The following is a 22,047-nucleotide window of genomic DNA, read 5'->3' as shown; positions in this document are numbered from 1 at the left end:
CACACACACACACACACACACACACACACACACACATACACTGCCCGCAGACAAAATTGCACGCTTTCAACTGGAGAGCGCTGGAACATTTGTTTACACTCGTATATTATCACGGGCCGTCATGCGCTAACACAAGGTTGCGCCCAAGTCTCGCCCGAACGCGAGATAGGGCAATTGAAACATCTTGGTAGGTGTATACATTTTTGTCATTATATTCCTAATCTAATGAATTGTTGAGTAGCTTAATTGAGAGTTCGTCGTTTTCCCTTACACGGAGCTCTGAGCCAGAGCTCTGTGTAAGGGAAAACGATGAAAGGTAGATCGGTCAAGGATTACTGCTTCGTTTTCCTTGAAGCAGGCCAAAATATTAAATACGTCACTGTCGTCACTGACAAAAACCGGCTTACTTAAACTGACAGTGGATGCTCCGTCTTTATCTAAATGAAGCTTGAGTGCCGTAGCCTCAGCAGTGCCTGTAAACTGCATTCAGGGCGCCGTGAACGTAGCCACTGCGATAAATAAACGAAGTGACTATTTCTCCAAATGCTCGGGAAAACAAACTTGATCTCTTTTTCTTTGAACGGTTTCCGTTCTTGAGATTTTTGGGTTATTTGCGAGATTTAGGCGTCATCTTTCATTCTGCCTCTGCGAGGGCTGGGAAGAGGCAATTTTTGCATCGGATTCAATTTCTAGAGCTAGAGATTTTTAAATGTCTGAATATTCAGATACTTCAATTGTGGTTGGGGCAACGTTCCCGAACTATACTTCATTTGAAAATGCCTTCAAAAGGTACTGCGAGAAAACAAGACTGCTCGGCCTTGGCAGTAGCATATTTTGCATTTAGTCACCCCTAAAGCAAAAACTAAAATCCTTCTTATTAAACAAAAAACAATTCCTCCACGCCCCCCTCGCCCCCATGCCCTGTTCACACCTTACACACACACACACATACACTGACTCTCACACACACACGCACACACTAACACACACACACACATACACTGACTCTCTCACACACACTAACACACACACATACATCCACTGACTTTCACACACACACACACACACACTTACACACACATGCACGCACACTCACTTACACACGCACACACTCTCTCACACACCCACACACTCACATATTAAGTCTAACACACACACACACACACATACGTGCAGGCCACTCCATTTGCAAGTTATCAACAAATCTCGAGAACGGAAACCGTTCGGAGAAATAGGGTTCAGGTTTATTTTCCCGAGCGTTCGGAGAAATAGAGGCGGCCATAAATGAATTGCTATTCTTAAGATGAGCACCTAATCCTGTTTTCCTGGCCAAAGTGCTAGACACTTGAATTTAGAATTCTGACCTGTTACTTGATCTATCTATTGAGTTACGCACCTCATCCACTAGCATTCATGTATTGAACAGTTAGGAGGCTCAGTGTCAGTATGACAGTATTATGGCATGTCTCGCAATTCTCACCCCCCTCAGGTGTGCTAACATACAGTAGGCCTATAGTCTACAGCACAGATGCACACAGAGCAGCACAGAGAATAACTTTTAAATCTATAAGCTGTAAGGTAAGTTTCAGGCTTTATTTTATTAAATGGGCAGGGTGAAGGCCATTTCACACCATGAACAGAAAACAACAGTGAAAAAAACACACACACACTCACAAAAAAACCCGATCTAGATCTAACTAGATCTAGACTAGTAGATCTAGACTAGAAATCTAGTCTAGATCTAGGGCTATGATTATGCAAGGACGAAATGTCAAGAGCAGAACGCAGCTTATACTTACGGGTCCTCACAAATTACAGATCTAGATCTAGCCTAATTTTAAGAACTTAAAGGCTTGCCTCATGCTCACACCGGGGTGGGGGTGAGAATAGCGGTTCATGAACTATTCTCACCAGGAGTGAGAATATAGGTAGCCATTATAAAAAAAGCCAAGTTTGTCCCTAATTCTCAAATGTGTGAAGCCTGACTGGCTGTGGAATTATTTCATACACAGAGTTTTAATTGTTATTTTTTAACTGTAACAGTGTAACATCAGACACAATATCAATAAATAAGAATAAAATGGGTGGTTACGTCTCCCCTCTTTTTTCAAATAATAATGTAGGGCCTACTGGCTTGTATGTGGTATAGATAGAAACGACGCTCAAAGAAGAATTGTAAAGTCATTCAATTCAAGAATGGAAATTACCCCTTTGACTTGCACTTCGTTCATGTTCTGATCCAAGAGCATTCTACTTCTTTCGGCTACATAAAATGTAACTTTGTAACACTTGCAACAAAAACCAAAAAGCCTCAGATATATTGAAGGTAGGCCAGCTGAATATATGTGTCACGGGGTGCTGGAATCGGGCACTGGTCCATTTTGGGACACATATATGATATGGGGTTATTTGTATCATCTTAAAAACCTGTTCATTTGCCTTCCTTCCGGTGCAAAAAATATCCATCTTTGTTGAATGGAAGTCGAAATTTATGCGATTGAAGGAGGCAGGCCCGGGTCTCCTGGTTTCAGGGGTAAAATTAGCGAGAAAATGGCTGCCAAAGTTTAGTATCTTCCATAGCCTGGAATCCCTGGAAACTGACAATTTACATATCTTTTTCTGCCTTTAATTTTAATCAATGTTTTTTTAGTAAAATCCACAAAAAAGATGTGTTTTTAAATGGACAAAAAAGGTGATTAGCCAAAAAGAGAATGTCAGAAAAAAATTGCCCATCGGCAAAAAAAATGCAGATTTCTTTGATTTTGTTATGTTCACGATGATTTCACCACAATGCCTCATATATTACGATGATAAAATTGTGCAAAGACAAAAATGATCCTTTCCCTAGTGGATTAATAATAGAATAGTGTAGTTTTAATGCTATTATTACTTCTATTATGAACCTATCAATTGAATGATTCCTTCCCATAATATTACTGTTACTTTATTACTCATCCCCCATGGAAACTTATGACTCATTGCATGACCTGAAGTTTTTATTTGAAAATCTTTTTGTACTAAAATGATATCATAAGTTCATTTCTGTTTGCAGATGATGAAGACAAGAAGTGGCAAAACTTTATCTGAGAATGGTGAGGGTGTCCCGTTGAAAACAGATAACAACAATGACAAACAGATGAACAGAACATTCTACATCATTTTCTTCTCTCTTATCCTTGACCTGCTGGCATTCACCGTGATTCTACCGCTACTTCCATCATTATTGGAGCATTACAGTCACCATGATGAGGTAATTCTGAAGGTTTTATTTCTTGTTTGTGTGTAACTTATGCATGGCAGTGCTGAGTATGACATTTGACTTTGAAATTCAGTTCAACTGTCATCAGTTTTTAGAACCTGCAGAACAAGACTACATTTTTTATTGGAATATAGTTTACACCTGCAAATTGTATTGTGCATCACCACGGCTTCATCAACTTTACTGAATCTCGCATTTTGCTTTCTATGACTGCGGGGTCATACTTGTATATTTTATAAATATATATATATATATATATATATACTAGGCCCTAGCTGTTAGCCAAATATGTGAGGCATTGGGGTGAAATCAGGTGCTCGTCAAAATAATATAGTGAAAGAATCCAGCATTTTCCTAGTTGTTGGGCAGTTTTGTTTTATTTTCTTTTTTTTTTTTTGGCTCAACATCTTTTAAGTCCATTTAAAAACACATAATTTCTATGTGCATTTTGCAGAAAAAAGTTGATCAAAAGCACAAAAATGTAAATTTGCAGTTTTGGAAGTTGCCAAATTTTGGCAGCCATTTTCTTGCTATTTTTACCTCTGACACGAGGCTACCCCTACCTCCTTCAATCAGAAATATTTTGACTTTTATTCAAGGCAGGGGGATATTTCTTGATCAGAAGCAAGACAAATAAACAAGCTTTAATTAAGATGATATCAATACCTCCATATGCCCCAAAATTGACGAGTGCCTGATTCCTCTGTGGCGTGACACATAATGTATTATAAGGATCAATGATGGGCTGCATAGTCATGTTTTTAAAATTGAGCATGCTGTACACCTTTTTTTTCACAACTCCAAAATGTATGGAGATTACTTCTCTCTTGATGTACAGTGAATGGTTAGATGCAACACATGAGGAAACAGGAGATGATGCAACATACTGCAGAAGATCTATCCTTTCCTTGCATTAACTGTGACTAAAGCAGTCTTTTTCTGTCATGTATAGGCCTCACGAGCACCATTTGGATACTGTCCTTACTGAACTAATAATGTTGACAATGGCAGTTCAAATATTGTCTGTTGAGATGGAAGTGTCTGCAATTGTGAATTTCTACAGTGAAAAGTGAAAATAGAAAATCATACACCCTGTTGTACTGGTTTTTTTAAACTGTATTAATGGTTTAACATTCCTTTGACAACAGCTGTCATGGTGGCAATGATGTTTCAATTGGACTTCATTTTTTAAACTTATAAATTCATGCTGTTCAAATGTAGCGATATTCAATAGCTTTTGTTGTTTTTTTTTGTTTCAGTCTGGACTTTACTCAGCCATAAAAAATAGTGTGTCAAGTTTTCGGAACTTTGTTGGGGCACCAGACACGGCTAGATGGAATTCTGTTTTGTTTGGAGGTAAATGTTTGTGGATCTTACTATGCCATGATCTGTGGTTGTGTGTACTTCTTGATATAATGGTTTTGAGACAGGTCATTTGGTCAGCTTTGTACACTCTTTATGTATGGACAGAAAATCTGTGCTTATATGAACAAATTGTGTCGAAAGAGCTGTGAAACAAATACAGGAACTATTCTAGTTTTGAATGAAAATATGGAGAAGAATTAGAGTGAAGCCTATTATTATTTTGTGTAATGTGCAACAACTTATAAAAAGGAGGTTGATATTTAATATACAGTCCAGCATTATAGATAACGGAACAGCTCAAATTCACGGATAGCTGAAATAATATGCCATTCCCTGACTAAACCACAATATTTTCTTTGCATTGGGAGCACTGTATATTTTATATATATAATATACACACACGCTTACAAATACAAATAAAGTTCACACACCACATACGGTCCAGTGCAACACCACCTTGTCTGTCTTCAGTCACACCCCACAACTCTGTACCCACCTTTACATGACTAGATTCAAGGAAGTCCTAGCATCTTATGCACACTTCAGGTAATGTGGGATGATGTGTCTCTATACCAGTAGTGTGTGTATCATGCTGTGTAGGGGTCAGCCTGATGAGCTATGTATGAAGATGGATGTGTTTGTTTTCCATTGTGTATGCAGGGTAGTTTGAAATCAAGACAATTGTGAGGAAAAATTTGATCCTGCTTTTCAGGATGAACTGTTTGGTACATCTATGCTGGTGATTGAGAATAACATGCTACCGGTGCAAAGAAAATAAAATGGTTCAGTCAGGGAATTACATATTGCTTGAGCTATCCATGAATTTGAGTTTCATGTGTTAGGATTATCTGTGGTCTATTGCATTTTTTTTCTTCTGCATTTGCAATTGTTTTGAATGACTAGCTCTTTGCATTCTTGATGTCGCCATTTAATCCTGGGATTTTATTTTTAAAATGATTTTTCTGTGTTTTGTTTGTTTTTAAATGATTTTTCTGTGTTTTGTTTGTTCCATTTGTTCGCTTTACTTTTAAAGGCTTCAGATCCCATACCTCATGGAAGCTGATTCAGTCTTTAAACTGTTTGTATTCACGATACATATTGATCTATCTGAAGCTTTAGTTTAAGCTGTTTGTTTTCCAAATATATATATATATATATATATATAATATATAGTCTGATCCTTGCATCAAGATATGTGACGGAGAAAGAATTGTGCACAATTGAAGTCTGCCTTAGTTTAGTCTGATGACCATGACATCAAATGGGCCGAGTCTGGTGCTCGGACTTGCGTGCTTATCTTTATTCTTATATTCATGTACAATTTTTTAATTTTCCTTGTTTGTATAATTGGCTGCTTTCCCCTTTGCATCTGCCGTTATAGAGTCATTTATTTGAATTGAACAGTATATACTGGTGGTCACTTCAGCACCACTTTTAAAGGTTGGCTTGTCGAAGATTATTTATTTCCTTTGCTTCAAATTTTTTGCCCTTCGTATTTTTCAGGTCTGATAGGTTCACTGTTCTCGATGTTACAGTTCCTGACTTCACCAATTATAGGAGCAGCATCAGATGTTTACGGAAGAAGACCTTTGATGCTGATCTGCCTGGTATTTGAATTGTTGATATTTATTAGCTAGATGAATGCACTGAATAGCATCTTGTATACATCTTGGTCACAGTAACGCTCATTGAGTTTTTGATGTCATATATCATCTTTGGACCACACTTTTAGCTTTGTTACAATTTGGTATTAAATGGTGTTCGTGTCAAGCCATGTCATGGGACTAATAAGTATCTGAATTAATGGACTTTGTCACTGAGCGTTTGTTCTCTCTGTATGACCAATACTCCTCTGTTTGTATGTAACTTCAGGTGTTGTGTTTTTTTTGGTTTACATATATTGTTTTCACCCATTCCAAATTTATGTGGTAATGGATTTGATGAAGCTCACATGAAAGAACACTTGGTGTTGCTGTTGCTGATAATAAAAATGGTTAATTGAACCACTTTGCAACTCAAGTTTTCCATGACTTGGATAATTATCAAGGGGAAAAGGGGGAGGTTTGTTAGTCTGTCCACTGAAATCTTCAAATTATTTATAGCAGTTTTAAAAGCATGCTCTCAATCAGCTGTTGAATATAGTCATGTAAGGATTTCTTTTTGTTTTGCAGATTTTTTTACATTGAAAAAGGGTTTTTAAACTTTTTTTTCAGATTGGCATCTCTTTTTCCTATGTTCTGTGGGCATTGTCTCAGTCTTTCTTGCTCTTTGTAATTGCGAGAATCTTTGGAGGGATCAGCAAAGGCAATGTCAGCTTGTGCACTGCTATTGTGACGGATGTGTCGACCCCTCAGAAACGTGGAAAGGGAATGGTGAGTAACACAAGAGCTCTGTGTGATGGTCTCTTGACTTGTTCTCTCTGGTCAATATATTTTGCTCTACTTTAATCTTGTTTGTCCTCCCCCCCCCCCCCCCCCAGGTTAGTGCTACTGAGACCGAAATTGTCTTTAGGCCATTTCCAATGGGGGAATATTAACATGTTCATCTGCACAGTAGAATTGTAAATGGGCTGATTTTTCAATATCATGCTCATACTGTACTGGAACAACATAGGGGGAACTACTGCTTTTTCTTTCCTCATCCTTACTATCGTTATTTTACTTTACTTCTTTTGTATGTTTGTCACTCTCTTGTAGACTGCTATTTCCGGGGTGCCTTGATCGTTGAAGCAGACTTTGTGCTGTTGAGGCTAAAGAGGCGAGCTGAGTTAAGCCTGATTTCCCGTTTGGACTTTTCTGTTGACATCAACCCCTTGGCGCTCATATGACCTTATGCAGTTGTGAGCGCTGTAAAACCTTACTGAAACAAAACAATCTCATTTTGGGATTAAGAAAGTCTTTTTTCTTTTTTTTCTTTTCATCTCGTGAGTTTACAAGTGTGTTGATTATAATTTAACTGTGTTTATGTTAACTTTTATGCTTTGATGTCAGTAAATTTGTTCTTTTAGTGAGATGTGCTAATCTGACCGAAGAATAAACTCTTTTGTACATTTTCAGTTTTGACTGAATGTATCATTTTGTAAAGAAGTCAGTAGGTAGCTGGAGGGTGCCTCAGATAGGACCTTCTTCTTTTCTTCTTACTTTTTACCTGCACTAAATTACCATTATTGTATCGATGTGGTTCTATTCTCTTTACTCAAACAAACAAACATAAAGAAGTCAACAAGTGCTTTTTTGCACTAAAAAAACCAGGAAGAAATAGCCGTTCTATTCTGAATTGTTATTGAGGATATGGCAGACAAATATATGAGGAAATTGTTCTTCATCGTATTATTATTAAAAAATGTGATTTAACTGAGTACTTTCTCTTTGTGGTGGTTGGCGGGTGCTCTGGTGTGGTTTGCTTTTTCTTTCCTATCAAACATCTATCGTCCTTATCTCCCCTTCTTCTTTTTTTATGTTTGTTACTCTCTTGTAACACCTCTAATCTTCTGGCGCTCATATGACCTTATGCAGTTGTGAGCGCCGTAAAACCTCTACTAAAACTAAACTAACTTTCTCTTTTCTCAGGCATTGATAGGAATAGCGTTTTCCATTGGATTTGTATTTGGTCCCACTATTGGAGCTGCCTTCTCCCGACTCAACCGGGAAGAAGGGAACAGCGTGTTCTTTGTGATGCCAGCCCTGTTTGCTCTCGTCCTGTCTGTCGCTGATTTTGCCTTCATGTACCTCTATCTGTCGGAGACATTGCCTTCCAACAAACGAGTGAGTTAAAGTGTCAATTGAATGTTTGTTTTTGTGACAAGGGTGTTTAATCTTTTTAATGTTACCGTAACTAGGAGTGAATTTTAATAATGAAATACATTCTCTTAAATTTGAGCGAGTCTTTATTTTAATAGGCACCATAATAAGAATGTTTCTGCTCAGTCAGACAAAAATGATGTGTTCCACAGAGATTTACAGTATTGTTGTATGTAGTTCTCTCTTTCTCTTTTTTTCTTCTTCTTTTTTTTACCCAAATTAAGACATCTTTTTATGGGCGTACTTTCTTTTTCCCAACAGTTATATTTTAGAATTTGATTATGTGTATAATTGCTTTTAAATCAAATATGTAAAAGAAATAAGGACAATTTTAATGTATTCAAATGGTTTCACAATCAATTTCTTCACAGTTGAAGTCCAAACGATTTCTGTCTCAAGCTGCTGAGTACATCAACCCCTTGTCGCTGTTCAGGTTTTCTTCGGTCAGCAAGCTCTCAGCCAATGGTTTGTATACATCTCCAGTGATAAAGATGTTCATTACCTTTAACTTATTCTTTTTACTGGTAGAAGAGAAAAGTCTGAATGATCTTGAGTTTATGAACCCCTACAGCAAAGTTAGGCTTCTTTAAAAGATGTAATTGGTCAACATAAATTTTAGTGTGCTGTTTTATTTATGATAAAACTGTACTGTAATCTTGTTTCCTTTCTTTCCATAGAGTCAACTGCTGTTCAGAGTATTGGATCAATCTACTTCATATATCTGTTCATCTACTCTGGTCTGGAGTTTACTTTGCCTTTCCTCATGCACAATCGTTTTGAGTACACCAGGTCAGCAAAGTGAATTGTTTCCTGTCTGTTTGATATATACTGTTTTACAGTTTACAATGCTTAACAGAAACGCTTAACATTTTTTACCGTATGCTTGCTCTGTGTATGTCATTATTTACAAGTTAGTAAGTTTTGTTTTTTTGTGTTCATTACATTATTATTTGTGTCAGGCTCATTATGATATTTTATTCTCTCTCTATATATATATCTCTTTGAGAGAAATGACATGCGAAATGCATTTTTAGTTTATGTTAAATGGTCATTACAGAATCCAAACTGAAAATAGATGGTCTTATAATTTTATGTCCTTCTCTTTATAAATATTATTTTTAAGTGTCAGAGGTCATCTTGACCTGTATATTGATTTCTTACTTTGTCTTCTTAGAATAAAAACTTCTTCATTTTTTAATTTACCTTTATTTTGTTAGACCTCATAGTTGTGCCTTTGCTTTTTGTTTCATGGCATTGTTCACTTTTATTACTGGTATGTGTGTTTTTTAAACTCTTGTTATAAATCTCTTTGTATAAATTTTCGAGCAAGTCAAGGGTAATTTGTTTTCGAATTTCCTGCATCACTTTTTGGAGTTTCTTCTTTTGTGAATATTGTCAATTTCAGTAGACTTAGTTATGTTAATAGATACTTTTTAGCTTTGTTTTGAGTGTACCCACTAACATGAAATAAGATTTTTTTTTTCTCTTAACATACCTTTGTTTTTGATTCACAGTATGCAACAAGGCAAAATGTTTTTCTTCATCGGTACTGTCATGGCACTTGTCCAAGGTAAATAACATGTTATATATACAACATTTTTAATCAGTCTATGTGAGTTGAAGAATCCTTATACATCACTGAAGTGCTCAAATTGACCTACCCGGGTGGGCTGAAATTCAAGTTTTTTTCTATACTATATATAGATGACGGCTATTACCATGGCTCATCAACCAGCTCTAGGATAGCTAGTCTCTGGGGTATTTTATGCATAAAAATATCATTTTCTTTAAAACTACATATTTACTACGGAATATTTAAACGTACAAACTATATTTATATGGATTCATGGTGAATCTTTTTCATGGAGTTTAGCAAGACAGTAGATCTTTCATGATGTATTATAGACCCTACTCCTTTGTCCAGAAAAGACTTCTGCACGTCCTAAAAAATATTCAATTTTCATGGACACAGGTGGCTACACAAGACGAGTCACCTCTGGCAAAGAGGCCAAAACTGCCATGCGGGTAAGTGGATACACCATAAATGGTGCACAGTCTTTGTTTTCTGGATTTTGGTTTTTGGAAGAAAGGATGCTTTACTTTTTGAGAAATGTGATAGAAAAAAATGTAATATCTTTTTGAGTATGGCAATCTCTGACTCACTTATGCAGGTTAGTTTAATACACATAATTTTATGTTTTCCTGTTGTTAGGTTTTGTTTTGCTTTTTTGCCTTTTGAAATGTACTAGTGGTTGTGAGAAGCAGGCTTTTTCTAATTCACTCTGTTGTGCGTTTTTACCTTAGTTCACTCTGTAGTCTATGTCTGGGTTTAACATTCAGATGCGATTGCAACAATAAAAAGTACAATTGTCACAGATACATCTGTACCAACATAGTCTGAGTGTTTACTGACTGAAATGACGTACTTTTTCTGAGACGTGTTTATTATTGTCTCAGAATTATTTGTCAAATGTGAAGTTGAAATTACTTTTCCAAGCAACAAAAGTAGTTTTCGCAAAAATTACTCTTGCTCATAAATAAAACCACAATATAGATTTCTTGTTTCCCATTTGTTGCTTCAATACATCAAGTGTTATTGAAAGATAATGAGTTTTTAGATTTTTCAAAAAATAAGTAAGGGAATAAAAATAATGCCTAGTGGTGTCTGTAGTCTACCGGACTTACAATCGTGAAATTGTGTTTTTGGGAAAGGCTCTTAACTCAAAATTTCCCAGTTGGCTCTGTCCTTTTTAAGATTAACTTTAAATTCAGAGGTCCCGCCTCTTATTTAACCTCTATACGAACCCTGCAAGGGTTGTTTGATATCTACAATTTCAATGTTTTTTGTTTTTTTAAAAATGCATTGAGCTTTTATGGTAGATTCTTTCTCTATGGCTTATAAACTTTCTTTCAGGTGATAACAGTATCATTACTTAGTAATGATATATTTCATTCTTAGATGGACTTTAATTTACAACCCTTGTATTTTCTTCTGATATGCTCTTATTCTGTTGCAGGGCATCTTAATTCTCATTCCATCCTTTATCTTGATGGCTTTTGTCACCAACACAGTTCTGATGTATACAGCACTCACTTTGTTTTCGTTTGGTAAGTAAATGTATAAATATTACTTTTTCTGAGTTCATTTATTTTATATCATGTTTCTATTACTAAGTCACAGTATGACGGATTCTCATGTATTTGATGAAAATTTAAAACTGAATTCTATAATGATTTATACTGATTAACAATCATTAGATAGGGCTACCACATTAAGAATATATATATATATATATTAAATCCCTTGAAATGGGCCTATTTTCTAAAACAAGATCAGTTTTACTTCTTTTGAAATAGTGTTAATTTTATTTCTAAAAACAAATTTTGTGGACTGATTTTTTCTATTGTCAGTTTTTGATCCCATTGTTTTTATTTAGCTTTGAGTACCTTGAAGTAGGTGGTTGGAGGGTATTACTGGAAGATCCTATTTCTTTACTCTCCCTCTGTTGTCATCTATTTCCAATGGTGAAATGACTGTTATTGTATTTATGTGATTTCTGAACTAAATCTGAGTATCTCTAAATTCCAGATTATTTCTCCTTTTTTATTATCCCTCTGTACAGTCCTGATATCATGAACTTCATGGATTTAGAGAATTTTGTTGGTTTATGCAAATTTCATCTTACGGGAAGTTGGTGTGCCTAGAATATTGAGGAAAATCCAGGGATTTGAAATCCTTTCATTGTAACAAGAAATTTAAGGTAAATGCCTTAGTTTTAAACAAAGTCTATTGTATTATGTTGGTTGTTTAGCATCAGCCACGGTGGTTCCATGCATGACCACCCTCATCTCAACCTACGGTGGCGACGATGAGAAGGGAACCATAATGGGCATCTTCAGGTCTCTGGGTGCTCTGTCCCGTGCTGTTGGCCCGGTCTTGGCTTCCACAGGTTTGTTGTAATAGTTGTTGTAGTTGTTTTTTTTACCTTTACGTGTGTAAGTATCTCAGGGATTGTTAAAGTCCAGTTACTGTGGTGTTGAGAGGGGTAAATTAGACCATTGTTGGAGAGTTTGTGATTTGAATCCCAGAGTAGACCATTGTTTCATGTTTTTACCAGAACTTTGTTGCTTACAATGTGGTGCGTGTATAAAGAAAAAGAGCTCTGCCTTAGTAGTTGCCTTTTTTTTTTTGGTGTGATTTTATGTCCCCATTGACACAATATAGATCCCTTAGGAGGCGGGCTTCAGCCAGCCATGGCTAAAAGGAAAACAATATCTGAGCAGAAAGACCAAGCCACATGATGAAAATTCTTTCCACTCAGGAATCGAGTTCAGGTTTCTTGTATGTGATAGCAGAGCACCTGACCACTTCACTACTGAAATCAGTGCCTATTTTGTGTATTGTAGAACAATAGACTTCAACAAAATAGTGGTAGGTGAATTAGCTTATTATTGGATATTTTGTAGAACATTGACTACAGGAAAACAAGATTATGGTAGATGAGTTAGCTTATGGTCGGGTGTTTGGTGTTGTTTGCTCCATTTACTTTTCTCTCTCTTAATCTCCATACCACCACGCTAGTCAAATGGGGGTGAGCCTACTACTGGGTTGCCCCTTTTTTCTTCTAACTCATATTTCTTTTTTATCATCTTGTGTGGTTTTTTTAAAGCATAAACAACTACAGTCGTGTTGCTACACCAGGCTACATCTCTCTTTTACTCAAACAAATTATAAGAATTTTTAAAAAAATCAATGACTCTTTCTTCTCCCTGGTAGAGGAGCTTGTATTTTCTCTCTTTCAGACAATGTGTTTCCTGCTAGAAGAGGACAATGGTTATTTTTATTGTGTAGTTTGTTTTAATTTCAATATGAGGTTGATGGTAACTGACATGGAATAGTCGTGTCTAACATGTTTCCTCTCTACTGTCTTCACAGTATACTGGTGTTTTGGTGCCCATGTTTGCTACATCATGGGTGCAGTTTTCCTGATTATACCACTGGCTCAGATAGCGAAACAACAGCATTGCAGCAAACCTGAATAGACAGCATAATTGGTTACACGCATGGGTTAATATTAATTTTCCATTTATTTTGAAGAAAATGTAGTGTAATATCATGTCTAGAAAAGACTTTGATGCTTTAAAGGCAGACGTCAATTTATTTTAAGTCAGTTTTGGAGAAAATTTGTTTTTAACACTTTCATGTTGAAGATATCTATGGAGGAATACAGAAAGAAATGTAATAAGATTCATCTGTTGAGTATGATTATGTTTATGACTTTAAAATATAGAGGGTTACTTTTCTATTATTTTGCTATGCTAGATTTGTTCTTGATGGAAGATTTAATTTTTTGTTGCCATTGAGGATGGTTTTACTGTGGCACTAATGCAGAGCTGACATGGCTTGTTTTTTTTGTTTTTTTTGTTTTTTGTTTTTTATCATTTATCATTGAATATTTCAATTTCAAACCATACAGTAAAATGTGATTGATTGTATTTTTACCATATATAATTTGATACATATATATAAGCAAAAACAAAATATATGCAAAGTTGAACTTAGTCATGTAAACAGAATGTAGTAAGTTATTTACACTAGGTAATGATACTATTCAACATTTCACTCAGATGGTAAACTGCTCTGAATACTGAAAAAAGAGAGTTGGCATGAATTGATTTGGGGGGGGGGGGTGTACATGCCCACATGCAACAGACACCTTCTTTGGCTAAACTAATTTATTGGTAATTAATACTTAATATAGATCCATTGTCAAAATACAGGTGCCAATCATGGCCATGAGTGAACTCCACTCAATTAAGTGAGGCCATGGTAATGTCTAAAAACTTATCCTTAGTGGGTACATCCAGAAGACGTCTTGAGAGAACTTGAACAAATGGGTGACCGGAAGAAACCAGGGTAATCATGCTGGGTTTTTTTTTAGAACATCCAAACAGAGAAATAAGTGGCGAACCATGACTGCTCTTTTTTTTCATTATATTCAGATCTTGCACTTTAAGAAAGTGTTCTTAACTGTTGGGACAATCAGTCTGTGAATTATCAGGTCATGTGATTGTGATATGGTTGTCGTTGAGAGATCACTATATTTTTTTAAAGTGAGACTTGCCAGTTGTCCTTCACTACTTGAGTACCAGGCCACTGCCTTATTCCCAGGGGCCTTCTGAAAGAATCCCAGTTTGAAATTTACAGAATCAATTTATGTTTCAAGCACGCAAAAAAAAAAAGAGGTGACTCTGAATACTTATTGTCATACTGCCTTTTTTTAATCTCCCTGAATCAGCAAGATAGCAACGCTTTGAAGGAGTAATCTCAAAACTTGAAAGTGGAGCTTTGACAAGTTGAAAATTCACTTGTTCAAAATGACACCAAATTTGCACTGTACAAGTGGAAAGGGAAAACTGCTAGGCTTGTTGAGAAGGAAGGTGTGAGTTGAACAAAAAGAAAACACAATTGTAGCAATTGGTCACAGTCAGGTCAGTCTGCGCTGCTCTGTTTATATTCATTTGTGTAGTAGCGTATGATGTGTTGCTTTGTTAATTGCCATGATGAAAATCAAATTTCATGAGAAAATACAAACTAGATTCTACTGGTGCTTTCATTTTGTCTAAATACTATTGATAGCAGGAATTCGAATTCTGGGTTGTACAGTATGTTAAGTAATGAGTTTGTCCAAAGTCTGGTCGAAATGACTTATTGGGATCAAACACTTGCTTTCTGGTGTTGGTATACTGCACCTTAGCCAAGATAAGCACAAGGCTTTCTCTTTCCAAAGTTTGATAGACAATAACAGTTGCAAACTAGGTAAGTCTGAATAAGATCAAGTTTTATTTTTGCCTGAAAAGATCACTTGGAAACCCTCTTGCATTATGTTTTAATGTTTTGCAAGTTTGCACAGTGAAGACTGAAATAAAACACTGATGCCAAAGGTGTATACAGGTATCTGTTTTATGGCACCCTTAACACTTGCATACAGTTTTCTTTAAAAGGAGAAATATCAGACTTACTTGGTTTGTCATCATTGCTACCCTCGACATACTGTTATCACTTCACTGGAGGCTTTTGTACTTGAACAAACAATATACATGTAGTACAACGTGAGCTTAAGACGTGTATATTCATAGTAACAAACAATTGGCAAGTTCCATTACTATAACGTCTTCAAGACTGTGATTATGAATTTCTATAATTTTTGAGTTAACACAATATGTTTTCCTTAGTTTTTCTAACTTAAAAGTGTTGAGAAAGAAATTCTGACAGGAAAGATGATAGAATGTGTGATAAATTTTTGCAGTGCCTTTTAACTTTGCGTGCTATGGTCATCAGCAACTGTTGAAAATTAATTATGTTCATGCTGTGTCTTCTAAATGGAAGTCATAACAAGTATATTTTCTCAAATTGTGTGTACTGGATACCATTCTTTTCTGTTTTTAAGAAAGTTACTTTGCACTGTCAATTTTATTTTATTTGGTGGTACTCATTTTATTTGACCACATTTTGAGATTTAAGTTTTGATCGTCTTCAGGATAAAGACGATAATTGCCTTATAACATGTTTTGTGTTCTTTAGCTTTATTTTGGCTTCCAAGTGATGTTGCATCTGTTTGGGAAAGGTTTGAACGTGAACAATGAGAAATATTAATTGATTTTTTTTTTCCTTTCTTTTTTGTTATTATTGTGGTGAAGGTTTTTTGTATTGATTGTTGGATCCAGTTGATTGTATGTCTTTCCACTTCTTCTGAAGAGGTTTTGTATCGACATTTCTTAAAGTTAAGATCAATTATTTGTGATACTGAATCAGTGATAAGCTGTTAGGGTAAGTGATCCAGTAGTCATCATTTTTGTAGTACAAATTCTGACTTGTAAAATATTTTGCTGAATATCCTGAGTTTTTTGGGGTTTTTTTAAACTTTTATATTTAAAAAACTACAGTTGATATTAGAAAATTGATATTTGCTCGGACATCAAAAATTGCACCATATTATGATAAGTTTGCACTTTCTTCAGTAGCACAAATCACTTAAGGCACTCTAGACTTGCCAAGAGAAAATTATGCTTTATATATATCATCTTACAAGTTAATCTTCTGATCAAAATCTTTTATGACTTTATGTATTTGTCTTGTTTTTGTATAGATTTATTCAAGCATTACTTTTTAGCTGCATTTTTTATATCATATTTGGATCAAAGTTTAATGAGGAACATTTTGAGATGTTTCTGCATGATGATTTACATGAAATAAAGTGAAAATAATTATAAACAGCACAGATAGCATATGTGTCTATATAGCTTGACACCCAGTGAGATAAATGAAATGTTTCATGTGAATTGTCTTCCTGTCGTGCCAATGTTGAACATTTCATTCATTTTAGGCCTATAATTTCTGAATGGGAAGATCTCTTTATTTGTAGTAGTGCTGGTTAAAAGGTTCATTAAACAAGTTGATTGAAGTTATTGGACTGCAAAGCTAGTATTTGTTTCATTCTTATGAATTTGATGTATTCCATAATTCACTCAGTATGCCATGACATGCAAATGCTTTGATAAAAACTCCATTGCAAAATACTTTATAAAAAATGCATCCATTGTTATAAAATAGATTATTTCCGTAAAATTTAGAAATCAAAACATGCCTTTAATAAATAATGAAAAATGACGTGATATAGGTGTTTTATGAACAGTTTTTAGAATCAAAGCAAACAGCAGAAAGTCTTTGAAGATATTGTGATTTATTGTAGAATGTGTTCATTCTGTGATATTCATTTCATGATATCATTTTCGTTTATGTGGTTTTATTTTCCCAATTTGTCCTTCGATGTTAGATATGACAACAAGCCAAGTTACTTTGGCACATAAGTGTAGGCTCCAGAACAGCTGTCTGTGAGTGGGTTACAGGTGGAGCTGCTTAGCATTAATCTGTTCTTTTATCTTTTAAATAAAATCTGTAACTACTGGAAAGATTAACTTTGTAATGTTGAACCCATCACGTTTGAACTGAATGTAAAGAATGTATTTGAGAAAGTCATCATATATTAACTAAAGAGATGTATTATTTTCAGAACGAATTTGACGAATGTGTGGTAAATTGTATGTGACATACATATCATGTCTGCATTTTATCAGAGTCCCCGTTGTTGCTATTTAAATGTGTTGTTTGTTTTCACTATAGAGACAAATCTCATGACTTCCAAGATATGGGTTAATTCTCATGTTTTCATAATTGTATGAGCGAGAAACGGGGAGAGTGAGAGAGAGAGGAGGAGGAACAGAAGAAGAATTTTTTTTTCATATTACAACAAAGCCAGATTATTAAATCACCAACTGTTCCTTTATTTGCCTTGAAAAAGGGGGAGTTTATTGATACTCCTTGTTTTCCTTTAACTTATTACTATGATTTTTTTTGTTTTTACAAAAAGAAGAATGACCTTGAGCAGAAGGATTGCTTGTCAAAACTCTAAGAAGAGGTCCACCTTTCAGCAGTGTTGTACTTAGTTAACTTTTAAGACCAAGACATCAAGTTCCAGGAGTGTGTGTATAAAAAATAGCACGCATGGCAAGTACTGTTGTTTCTCTTCCTCTGCTTGAACAAGTGTGTTTGGTTGTTGAGATGCGGCAGGTGGGAACACATGTTTCACTGCACGCGTGCACAGACACACACACACTCACACACACACATTCAAATAACCCACGACCCAGACCCTGACTGCCATACCCTTGACTCCAAGATATATCTGTGCAGAATCCTCATGGGAATAAAATATTTAGTGAAAAAATATTGGAAACAGTCCTAAAATAAAGCATAATGTATATATGAAAATTCTAAATCCAAGCTTTATAGATTGTATTGCTGTATTCATATAATATCAAATCTAAAGACTTTAGTCGAAAGCAATTTCTAAGTTTAGTGTAAAAGTTTGAAGCATGCGTATGGCATCGGTAGCCTTGTGGTTTGGCTGCTTGACGAGCAATTGTAAAGTCGCTGGTTCTAATCCAGGTCCAGATTGAATGTCGAGTCCTTTGGAAAAACACTTTTTACAGTTTCCCACACTTCTCTCATGTCAGAGCGGGCACCTGCTAAAGACAGTGATAGTGATAGATCCTGTCAGCATGTCAATTGGCAGCTTGCACAGAATGATTTAGAATGTTTTATTGTAAAGCCCATGAGGCCAACTTTTGAGCAGGGATGTGTGCTTTATAAATGCAATTATTGCATGTATTATTGTTATTTTTATTATTCTTGTTTGCTGCTGACTAAAGATACCACATGGTTTAGAAGTTATGTTGTGTTATCACTCATTGACCTTACTTTATACAAACCACCTTTTTTTAAAAAATTAACGAATGTTTTACGCCCCGACAAGCACAAAGTTGGATCATTTAGGAGGCGGACTTCATACCTGCCTGTGAGAGCCAATCAGGGCTGAATTGGATACCACATCCCAGCAGAAAGACCAAGATACATTTGAACTCGATAAGAATTCTCCCCGTACAGGAATCAAACTCAGGTCTTCTGCATATAATGACAGAGAACCTTATCACTACATCAAAGATGCCGGTCCTTTCAACAAATATGTTTATGGTGTGTGAATGGGCTAGTTTTGAACAAAGGGACCCCTTGTATTGGGATTGAAATATTGTTGTTATGCTTCTGCAGATTTTTTTTTCATTTTCTTCATGTATCAGATCTATTAAAAAATCTACACCTGTTTTACATGAAAAAATATTTCTTTACTTTTACTTTTTTCATGTATATCACCACTTGTGTGGGAGCAAATAATTTCCATGTTTTTAAAAAATAATTTTTTCACGATTGTGGTACTTAAATGCATTAAGTAGCAAAAAGTACCCGCTAGCACCATTTTCTTCTAACGTTGTAGTATACACTTTTCCCTTGACACTTTTCAGTCCATAGTTTATGTAAGTTTCTTCTTGTCATACCTGGCTATGGTATACATGTATTCTTTTAAAGCATATTTACTCTTCCGTATGATATTCAGAACTGGATGAACATGATTTATAATAATGTGTGTCTGAGACTCTCAATCTTCTTTACCTCTTTTTTTCAACTCAGAATTTATCTGTATGAGATGTTTTTGTAACTTTTTTCTCTGTTGTCTGATTTTTTATTCTCGTTAGGTTTATATTAGGTTGCTCATCTGCAGGGGTACGTGTATCTCCCCGTTTAAATTCAGTATTTTTAGACTGGAAATTCACATCATTGTTCTGTTTGTGATATGATTTTTCCTTTCTTTCTAACCAAGTCCCGATCTCAGGCGGTGTTGCTTCTTTTCTCTTTCTCTTTAATCTCAATTCCTGTCAAATGTCCCATAGTGTTTTTGAGTGTTCAGGCTGCCACTGTTTAAACAAAGGCGTTTGTGGTGTAGATATTTAGGGCTTCACTGTCTCATGCAGGTGGCTTGAATTTGATTCCCATGTGGGGAGAATTTTTATAGAGTATTTCAGTCTTTCTACTGGGAATACTGGGATTTTGTATCCTGACGACAGGCCTGGTCGAAGCCTTCCTGCTAAATTATCTAAATTCTTTTGAAAATATTCCTTTACGAAGCCATGTGATTCTCCTTGTTAGTTTTTGTTTAAAACCTATCAACCCAGTGACTGATCGTTTTACAGGTAGAGTACTTGGTTCTGTAGTGAGGGTATTGGAAATAGCAGGAAAAGGAAAAACTATAGAGGCTATACAACAAGAAAATACCTGAGATCTATGCATACTCTCAGTGCACATGTTCATATGCGATATTTTCCAGAAACTTAAAATGGAATGCTGCTGATTTTTAGACACTGTCAGAACTGTGTGATGAATTGACCAGCTGGTCTAAAAAAGTGTCCTGTGTCGAGAGAGTGCCATCTCTGAAGATGTTGATGTTTTCCTGCTTAGTGTTTTCAGTTATTCTGGTTCCTATCCTTAAATTCGTGTTCGTTTTATCACCTCTCTTTCTTGATCAGATATATCATTTATTCTGAAATAGATGTGGATCTTGTATTATTGTGTTTGAAGACAGAAAATAGATTTGAAATACTAAGTACAAGTACAAGCAAAATGTATTTTTCTATGCACTTTATTTCCATTTGCACTGTCTATGCAAAATAATGTTATTGTGATTAAACCTATTATAGATATTATCTGTTCAGTTAATGCTCTCTCTCTCTCTCTCTCTCTCTCTCTCTCTCTCTCTCTCTCTCTCTCTCTCTCTCTCTCTAATTTGTGCTCAACAGTCTAGTTAATGAAGGGGCCGGCTATCATGGCTACTTGTGATTTTAGTTTTTCTATTTTTAGTTAGTTTGTTTCAATACCTTGGAGGGGTTTAATACCAAGCTTTACGATGCCCAGCATTGAGTACATTCTGTCTTTCGTGCGTTTATAACCAGATTCTGTCTTTGATTGGAAGGAATTGGAAGCTTTTAAAGGCCTGTTAAAGAGTGCTGGAAAAAAACATGTTAAACTGTGACACGATAAACACTCATGCTAAATGTGATACAGCCAAACAGATTATTTATTCCTTTCTGAGGACCTCAAATTCCTCAGTCTCTTCCATTTCTTTGGTGATGTGTTCTTTTTTCCTGTTTGTCAGATTTCTGCCTACCTGTGTGGTCACTTTAAAATAATAATTTTGCTCTTGATTTATTTTAATCCTCAGGCTTTTTTGTTGGCTGATATTCCCTCTTTATGCAAAGTTCTGCTTTTGATTCTGTTTTCTTTTATACCTTTCTTTGGTGGACAAGGGTACCACAAGTACTGTAAGTCTGTTAATTTCATATTTTAATCACCCATTTTCACTCAGCCAGCCAAACTGAAATCTTGGTCAGATTTTAAATGCGGCAAATGGGGAAATTAATTATGTTACAATTGTATGAGGTGATAGCAATGTTGAAAAGGTTAATGCCTGAGAAATGTTGACCACTTTGTTAAGGGGATCCACTGGTCAGATCAGTAAAAATTTTGAAAAAATATCAGTTTTCGGATTTTGGTGTATCTTAATAGATATCAATATCAAGGACTCATCTTTAGAAGCCTAATTCCTCTATCAAACTTATAAATAGCTGGAAAATGCATTTAAGAGAGGCAGCAATGTAGGAAAATCTTCACCAAAAATTATCTCTCTTTGCAGTTTTCTCAGAATTGTTTATCTGACCAGGTAGCAACACTATATTGAGTAGATCTCAGAAAGTTACTGTCAGAATTGTTTCAAATTTGGACACAATCTTTTATACACATTACTCTATAACTTTACAGGAGCATTTTTGCTGTTTATGGAACACATTTGGAGTTTTAGGCCTGTTTTATTTGACAAAATCTTAAAACATTGGAGACCTGAATGTGGTGCACAGCAAGGACTGTAAGGCTCACAAGTCAGTACAGAACATTCACATTTGGCTCTGTAAGGTTGTTCTACCTACCAACAGTAATCGCCATGCCAAATATTAGGCTTCTATCTTGATGAGTGTTGATGATTGACAAAATATAAAATTGGTTTTAAAAATGCTGAATCAATCCTTTATTTTTGATGGCTCGAGATTATTATGGCAGAAATCTTGAATTTTTTGCTTGGTAACCTTTTTTTGTACTATGTCACCGCCTTTGATGCAGAA

At 35.5% G+C, this 22,047-nt stretch overlaps 1 protein-coding gene across 2 annotated transcripts in view; it reads left to right on the top strand.

Moving 5' to 3' along the window:
• The window catches only part of LOC101859551 (major facilitator superfamily domain-containing protein 10), a 22,287-nt gene extending 1,795 nt beyond the window's left edge, over nt 1-20,492 (top strand). The window contains exons 2-14 of one of the 2 annotated variants that reach the window (XM_005092664.3): nt 1,490-1,578; nt 3,053-3,250; nt 4,519-4,615; nt 6,128-6,231; nt 6,838-6,996; nt 8,194-8,388; nt 8,796-8,889; nt 9,102-9,213; nt 9,939-9,994; nt 10,397-10,449; nt 11,442-11,532; nt 12,237-12,374; nt 13,361-20,492. In XM_005092664.3, the coding sequence (XP_005092721.1) occupies nt 3,053-3,250; nt 4,519-4,615; nt 6,128-6,231; nt 6,838-6,996; nt 8,194-8,388; nt 8,796-8,889; nt 9,102-9,213; nt 9,939-9,994; nt 10,397-10,449; nt 11,442-11,532; nt 12,237-12,374; nt 13,361-13,467 (1,404 nt within the window). In that variant the 5' untranslated portion in view covers nt 1,490-1,578 and the 3' untranslated portion in view covers nt 13,468-20,492. The remainder of the gene's footprint in view (nt 1-1,489; nt 1,579-3,052; nt 3,251-4,518; nt 4,616-6,127; nt 6,232-6,837; nt 6,997-8,193; nt 8,389-8,795; nt 8,890-9,101; nt 9,214-9,938; nt 9,995-10,396; nt 10,450-11,441; nt 11,533-12,236; nt 12,375-13,360) is intronic. The other variant, XM_005092663.3, reaches the window with a different exon arrangement.
• Nucleotides 20,493-22,047: the final 1,555 nt, after the last annotated feature.

Source organism: Aplysia californica, unplaced genomic scaffold (assembly GCF_000002075.1).
Source record: "Aplysia californica isolate F4 #8 unplaced genomic scaffold, AplCal3.0 scaffold00050, whole genome shotgun sequence".
In the NCBI taxonomy this organism is placed as follows: domain Eukaryota; kingdom Metazoa; phylum Mollusca; class Gastropoda; order Aplysiida; family Aplysiidae; genus Aplysia; species Aplysia californica.
This window is presented reverse-complemented; position numbering and strand designations above follow the sequence as displayed.